The following is an 8,408-nucleotide window of genomic DNA, read 5'->3' on the forward strand; positions in this document are numbered from 1 at the left end:
TCAAAAGTCCAAAACACTTTATTGAAAATGATAAAATACAGAAACACCAGATTCTCATTTTAAAGTAAAATTAACAGCATCTTCCAGAACATTCTAGAACTGAACCATTCTTGTCACTATTGAAAAACAAAGCCAAGCTCCAAATCCAAAATAATAAATGAATCTGCTGGTAAACATTCTTATGGTTCTAGCCCCTACCTTAGTTATTTTTCTAAATTTTACATGTGTACCTTTCCAAAAAAGAATAGCATTTTTTAAGTGATTAATATTTATGAGAACTGGACATTCTTCATATTACAAAAAAAAAAAAAAAAAAACCCAAAAAACAAAAACCACACGCACCCTACTCAAACTCAGATAAAATACACATTTGTTCATTAAAGCTCACCTGCTTTAGATAATTTTTTCTCTTCACACATTAGCACAGTAAGCCAATGTTTGATCCATGCTGCAAAAGCTATACAAAATGAAAAGCCTGGTAACTCCCTAGGAAAATCTTAAGGCAAAAGCAAAAGCAAAAACCTTATGCTACAAAAGTAAAACAAAAAGCAGAGGCATTGGGACTGTGGAGACGGCTCAGATGAATAAGCACCACATGGATGAAGAAAACAATTTTTGTACAAACATACGCAAGAAGATAAAGTCCAAAAAAAGAACAAAAAACATCAATTATCCTGCGGAAGTAATTATCATGTCAGATAACTTGACTCCTGAAATAATCTGTTTGGATTTTAATTAACAGAATCTTAATTCTATCCTATATTTGCCAATAGTAACAGAGCCTTGTGTTGGGGGCTCTTTTCTTCCTTTTCATCGTAAGACCTTTAGTCAGAAGCCTGCCCAACAATTACTACAGAAGACAATCTTGGTGTTTTAGGTCCTTCTTTGGAAAGCTGTCAATCTCCCTTTCTACCTTAACACTAACTCCATCTCTGGGCAGTCGTTTCACGTTTTTGTGTTGCACTAGAACACATTTTTTAGCATGGAGATTTATTTAAGGCTACAAACTTTACAGGTTGGTCCCATTAAATAACGACTACAAGGCAGAAGTTTATCAAATGACATGAATCAAACACTTGCACATTTCAAAATAATACAGTTTACATTCATCTCAAACTCTGAGATTAAGAAACTATTAGCTGGTTTCCAACTGCTTTCAATACTGATTTGAAGTTTGAATAATTTTACTGTATAGACATTAAATATTTTGTTTAAATATTAAACATTAAATCTTTTCTGACTATCCAGAAAGAGAAAGCAGAAACAGGCAAAGAAGCAACAGTCCAATTAATAGACTTGTGACTTCTACGCCATCTGTAACAAGGGGAGGGATTTCAGTAAGGGTTTCAAAAACACCTGGAAGGTGGTTTCTAAAAATTCACCTTTATGTAACATAAGCCATTTTTTTCTACAAAAGCTATCTGATTCCTACAAAGGGGAAAGAAACCTAGAAAACAAAACTGGGATGGTGTCCTGTTGTGTGATGAAAGGGCATTATACCATTACACACATTTAATAACTTTTAGTGGATACTCTGTAGCAATAAAGAAATTATTTTACTTTGCCCTATCAGTCCCTGCCACACAGAAGAGCTCTTCCTGAGAAACTAAAAATTTCAAACCTGGCTATCCTCAAAGGACACTGGAAGCCTAGTTTAGGTACTCAAGATGAAGGCTTCCTGCTAGCAGGAAGCGATTCTCCATGACCTTTTAGGCTTACTGCACATAGTCTAAGCACCAGTCAAATTGGCTATTTCAGGAAACCTTAATGTCACCTGCTCATGTATTTTCAGCTAATCATTCACTGTTTTCTAAATTAATATTTAAAAACAACTTGCTGGCTGGGCACGGTGGCTCACACCTGCAATCCCAGCTTTTTAGGAGGCTGGGGTAGGCAGATCACCTGAGGTCAGGAGTTCGAGACCAGTCTGGCCAACATGGCAAAAGCCTGTCTCTACTAAAAATACAAAAATTAGTTGGGCATGGTGGCAGGTGCCTGTAATCCCAGCTACCTGGGAGGCTGAGGCAGGAGAATCGCTTGAACCTGGGAGGTGGAGGTTGTGGTGGAAAAAAAAAAACTTGCTAATACAAGGATAAATGGGTTTTTTTTTGTTTTTTGTTTTTTTTTTTAAATTACCAAAGTCATCAATGCTGGGTTTAGCTGACAAAGCGCTTTCTTAGGATGAACTAAAGGAAGCTTCCCCCACAGGCAATCTGCAGATGGGTTACCTCATAATCTGTTAACTATCATTCAAAGTCAATTACTTTGTAAACATTACTGAATAACTGGGCTTATCTATTATGCAAGGGAAACCAAGGAGCAACAGTGCCACAAGGCAAAAAGCCTTGAAGGAAAAACTTTCTGTGTATTTTCATTGCATTTTCAGAGTCAAAGAGGAAAGCCACAATACTATTGCTATTTAATCAACAGAGCTATAGTGAATTGATAACTAAATCACAATTTCTTAACAACAGATTTAAGCTACTGCTCTCTTCCCCTCCTTCTCCCCAATTATATAGTCACCACTGTAAACAGCTCATATCTACAAACTAGGCTGTGACTTAACTGTCAGCATACGGTTGTAGTAGGAGCATCCTTCTTTCTTAATCATCTTTATTTCAAGGAGAATGTTCTCCAAGTGTCTGAATAGTCTAGACAATGTGACATATGATTTAAGTCACTCTTACACACACAGCTTCTATACTTCCCTTTGAAGAGACTGTAAACAAGCATTCCTCTAATAAGCCCCACAGAAAACTGTTTTTCCCTTGAGACAAACTTCCTTGGCAAAAAGTTGAATTCAATAAATGGCTACCCAAAATGAGAGTCCCACCCCCAAATCACAGGTGGAGATATTATTACACCCGTTTCTTAAAACTTTCAAGTCCCTATACTATGCAAAGAGGCTCATAACTGAACACAGGATTCTTCTAACATTTGACTTTAGTGTAGAAATTGGCTTCTAGAGTTCCATCTCTTCTTCTGTGCTAGTAGCTGTCTCCAAACTATTATAAAGAGACATCCCTGTTTGCCGAGGTTCCAAAAACAGTTCAGTTCTCTGAGGGAAGGCAGTGCCAGCAGCTGCATGTTTATCTTGGCTCTCTCCTGTATAGTTTTTAGCATTAGAGGATGGCTTTGGCTTATCAGAAAGGAGTTCAGGGAGGGGTTTCCAGAGAACAAGCTCCATGGAAGGACGGCTCCTAAGACATAAAATACAGACTTTTATCAAAAAATTTTAGGACATGAAAACTGTATGTTGAAAAGCAAACATTACCTAATACCTTAAGGACTGATGGTATCAAAACAGGAGATTCAGAACATACAAACTGATCTTTACTTTCTTTCCCTTTTTTTTTTTTTCCAAGAAGATGAGGTCTTGCTGTGTTGTTCAGGGTGGAGTACAGTGACACAATCATAGCTCACTGCAGCCTTTAACTCCTGGGCTCACGCAATCTACCCACTTCAGCCTTCCCAGTAATTAGGACTACAGGCACATACCACCATGCCTGGCTCCAACTGACCTTTAGAAGGTCCCTCAAATACATAAAATTGCACACTTCAACATGCACGTTTAAACAAATTGTGTGATTGTAATGATGCTGTGATTATAAGTATTTAAACATCCAATGTGATAACATAGAGCCCTTGATTGTTAGAAATTTTTTAAAATTGTGGTTAATATTTGATATAGGCAGCTAGCTTACACTAAATCATTTAAATGAAAAGGAAACACTGGACAAACATACTTAAAAGTATTTCAGATGCTTTTTGCTTAGTTCAGGTACAAAGTATAATGCTTCATGGGCTGGTCGTGGTGGCTCACGCCTATAATCCTAGCACTCTGGGAGGGCAAGGCAGGCAGATGGTTTGAGCCCAGGAGTTAGCGAACAGCCTAGGCAATGTGGCAAATCCCAGCTCTACAAAAAATACAAAAAGCTGGGTGTGGTGGCAGATGCCTGCAGTACCAGCTACCCCGGAGGCCGAGGTAGATCACCTGAGCCCGGGAGGTCAAGGCTGTGATGAGCTGTGATCATGCCACTGCACCCCAGCCTGGGTGACGGTGATACCCTGCCTCAAAAAAAAAAAAAAAAAAAACACTTCATGGTTAAGGCAAAATGACTATGTTACACACACACTGTGTCAGGGATTGTGTCTGACAGAGCAAAAATATAACATTAAAACAATGAAACACCCTCCAAGGCTAGCTTCTGGAAAACTACCAAGAGCAGAAAGTGCTATGTTTTAGGCTGGAGGGCAATGTGACCAGCTTACTTCTGGCTAAACTATTTATCCACCCTTAGGGCTAGGTAGTTAATTATAAGCTTAAGCTGGGACCCTAATGCAAAACCTCTGTGATCAAAGACCAAATAGCTGCTGAACCTCTGAGCACAAATCATCTCCACTGTATCCGAAGGCAGTAATGTCTCATCTATCTGGCCTCACTGAGACTGTTGTCCTAAGAGGCTTTTCCAGATACCTGAAACTTACCGTCATTGAGTACCAACTAGATTTAAAGTCTTTGTAGACAATATCTAAATGGAACTTTATAACTAACTTCCCTACTATTTTACACAGTGAATAATGACAATTTGAGATCATGGAGGCTGCAGGGACTACAGGATTACAAGGCTAATCATTACTCACCGGCCCCAGGCCACTTTACTTTTTAGGTTATTGTGTTTGCTTTCCTCTTGTCCTCACTGTAGTCACAGTTCCCTAGTTTGATCTACTCTCATTTGCTGTTTCTGCTTCTACTCTGATGATCTAGGAAACCAGATAACTGAGCTCATAAACTGTGTTTAGATTAAGAGCAAAATAGCTCTACTAAAGGCCTGGAAGGACTGTGCTATGAGCCAAGAATATGAGCTTTGTTTTGCAGTGTTTGCAGTAACTACTTTGACTGCTGGGTCACTTTAATTTTTGTTTCCTAGGCTTCAATCTTGTTCCCTGATAACTTAGAAAGCCAGGTAACAGAAGCCTTTGCAATGTGGTTTATATATCCTATCACAAGAACTTGAGAGAGTGGGCTCTCTTGCCAATCATCCCATTTCCAAATATCAGACTGCAGTGCATTTCAGGTCTTCAAAGGAACCAAAGAGTCAGTAGGCAAGGCAGCACTTCCCCATACTTCAAAATCCTACTTGCAAAGCACTTTGCTCACCCCTAATGGACTAAAAGAAAGCCAATCTCCAATTGCCTGGTGATCAGGAGATATAAAGAGCTGACTAGGATAGGATAGGCAGAATCTAAACATTGGGTTTTCCCTCCAACCTCATAATTAATTAGAAATCAGGTACCAAAACTTACATAGACTCAATTATTTTCTTTGTAAAAACTTCATCAAATTCCCTCTTCAAACCTGTTTTCATGGTATCAGAAAGGACAAGACTGGGGAGATGGTTAACATTTCTGTCAGCTTCAACTTCATCATCTTCATCAATTATCCTAAATCAATTAAGGCAGCAGAAGCAAAGAAAGAAAAAATATCTAGTCAAGCTATTATATATTCTAGTATTTGGACAAAATTTTAAAAATAAAAAAAGGATAAAAGAAATAATACAGCAATAGACCAAGCAAAAAATGAAGCTATAACTGAGTATAAAAAGTATACTCAGGCCGGGTGTGGTGGCTTACGCCTGTAATCCCAGCATGTTGGAAGCCCGTGGCGGGCAGATAAGAAGGTCAAGAGTTCGAGACCAGCCTGGCCAATATGGTGAAACTCCATCTCCACTAAAAACACAAAACTTAGCTGGGCATGGTGGTGGGTGCCTGTAGTCCCAGCTACTCAGGAGGCTGAGTCAGGAGAATCACTTGAACCCAGGAGGCATAGGTTACAGTGAGTGACTGCACTCCACCCTGGACAACAGAGCGAGACTCCGTCTTAAAAAAAAAAAATAAAACAGATCTATGAGAAGAATTCACTTTAAAAGCATACACTTGGCCAGTCATGGTGGCTAACACCTGCAATCCCACCACTTTGGGAGGCCGAGGTGGGTGGATCACAAAGTCAGGAGTTCAAGACCAGCCTGACCAACATGATGAAACTCTGTCTCTAATACAAATACAAAATTTAGCTGGGCGTGGTGGTGCGAACTTGTAATCCCAGCTACTCAGGAGGCTGAGGCAGGAGAATCGCTTGAACCCGAGAGGCAGAGGTTGCAGTGAGCAGAGTTGTGCCACTGCACTCCAGCCTGAGCAACACAGCAAGACTCTGTCGTAAAAAAAAAAAAAAAAAAAAAAAGCCAGGCACGGTGGCTCACGCAGTCAAGAGATTGAGATCATCCAGGCCAACATGGTGAAACCCCATCTCTACTAAAAATACAAAAAAATTAGCTGGGTGTGGTGGCACACGCCTGTGGTCCCAGCTACTCGGGAGGCTGAGGCAGAAGAATCGCTTGAACCCAGGAGGCGGAGGTTGCAGTGAGCCGAGGTTGCGCCACTGCACTCCAGCCTGGTGACAGAGCAAGACTCCGTCTCAAAACAAACAAACAAACAAAAACAAAAAAAAACATACACTTCAGGGCCAGGCACAATGGCTCACGCCTGTAATCCCAGCACTTTGAGAGGCTGAGATGGGTGGATCACCTGAAGCCAGGAGTTTGAGATCAGCCTGGCCAACATGGCAAAACCCTGTCTCTACTAAAAATACAAAAAAAAATTAGCCAGGTATGGTGGCAGCCATCTATAATCCCAGCTACTTGGGAGGTTGAGGTAGGTGAATCGCTTGAACCCAGGAAGCAAAGGTTGCAGTGAGCTGAGATCGTGCCATTGTACTCTAGCCTGGGTAACAAGAGCAAAACTCCACCTCAAAAATAAGTAAATTAATAAATAAACGCATAAACTTTGGAAGGCCGAGGCAAGCGGCTTGCTTAAGCCCAGGAACTCATGACCAGCCTGGGCAACATGGTGAAACCCCATCTCTGCAAAAGATACAAAGATTAGCCAGGTGTGGTACATGTGAGAAGTCTCAGCTACTTGGGAGGCTGAGGTGGGCGGATGGGTTGAGCCTGTGAGGTCAAGACTGCAGTGAACCACTGCGCTCCAACCTCAGTGACAAAGCAAGACCCTGTCTCAATTGAAAAAAAAAAAAAAAAAAAAATGCTGGGCATGGTGCCTCATGCCTATAATCCCATCACTTTGGGAGGCCAAGGCGGGCAAATCACCCGAGGTCAGGAATTTGAGATTGGCCTGACCAACATGGTGAAACCCTGTCTCTACTAAAAATACAAAATTAGCCAGGCATGGTGGCACATGCCTGTAATCCCAGCTACTCTGGATGCTGAGGCAGGAGAATAGCTTGAACCTGGGAGGCAGAGGTTACAATGAGCTGAGATCATGCCATTGTACTCCATCCTAGGTAACAAAAGTGAAACCCGGTCTCAAAAAGGCACACACTTTGAATTCTCTGACTTATATAGTCTTTCTGAGAGGCTAACGATCAAGTTATCACCAAATGATAAATAGAACTAGCTTAAATGAGTTGAGATATTACAAGAGAACAGCAAAAAACCAGCTATATACACTGCCCATTTACCTGTCCTCAATCTCCTGAAGCTTCCTTCGGGCAGCTTCACACTGTGGTTCTCCAGTTGTCTGATCCATTTCTTCACAAATAACATCTAATATCCCAGGTACGGAAAGGCCACTAGTGCAGGGATTTGCTCCATGCCCCTCTACATCCTGATGTGCACAAAGAATCCAGTCATTAGGACGAGCACAGAGCTCTGCTTCAGTTATCCTTTTCTTTCTTACTGGACAACTGAAAAAAAGAAAAAAATTCAATGAAAATACCAACTAACAAAAATGAAATGTGTATCATCCCTATCTCCAATCAAATTTTTATATTAAAAAACTAGCCTTTTTGACAGTTTGTGATTATATGATTGAAAATACTGCACTTTTGCCCTGTTATTCTCATAGCCACACTGAAATGTTCTCTTCCACTGCTCTCTGCCAAATAAAGATGCACTTGCAAGATTTTGCCTGCTCAGATAGTGTTCAATGTGGGAGCTTAAAGCCATTCCTGCTTATTTGGCTCTGGAAAGGTCAAGTGGGAAGAAACCAAAAGTCAGCTGGGCATGGTGGCTCACACCTGAAATACCAGCACTTGGAGTGGCTGAGGTGGGAGGATCACTTCTGACCAGAGTTCAAAGACCAGCTTGGGCAACACACAGAGACCCCACCACAAATCAAAAAAAAAGAAACCAGAAAACCAAAAGTCAGCAATTCAGTGTCATATTTTGTCATACCGTTACTGCTCCATCAAACATATGGGGAGATGGTCTGGCAGCCATTCTACATTCCCTTAGCATAAAAATGTATATCTCATGAGGTTTAAAGTATTAATACCACAGGTGTGGGTGACAGCATTAATTTCTTAGTCCCCTTCAAAACATCATAGGCTCTAT

The 8,408-nt window shown here is 40.7% G+C and overlaps 1 protein-coding gene across 1 annotated transcript; it reads right to left on the minus strand.

The window, feature by feature from the left end:
• LOC116535593 (coiled-coil domain-containing protein 117) lies at nucleotides 1-8,139 on the minus strand. The gene is made up of 3 exons (XM_032256752.1): nucleotides 7,535-8,139; nucleotides 5,308-5,445; nucleotides 1-3,200 (listed from the first exon to the last, which is right to left on the minus strand). Exons 1-3 carry the CDS (start codon nucleotides 7,600-7,602, stop codon nucleotides 2,963-2,965), a joined length of 444 nt encoding a protein of 147 aa, XP_032112643.1. The 5' UTR covers nucleotides 7,603-8,139; the 3' UTR covers nucleotides 1-2,962.
• Between the last annotated feature and the right edge of the window lie 269 nt (nucleotides 8,140-8,408).

This window comes from Sapajus apella, unplaced genomic scaffold, assembly GCF_009761245.1.
Source record: "Sapajus apella isolate SASKATOON/1434 unplaced genomic scaffold, GSC_monkey_1.0 scaffold95, whole genome shotgun sequence".
Taxonomy (NCBI): domain Eukaryota; kingdom Metazoa; phylum Chordata; class Mammalia; order Primates; family Cebidae; genus Sapajus; species Sapajus apella.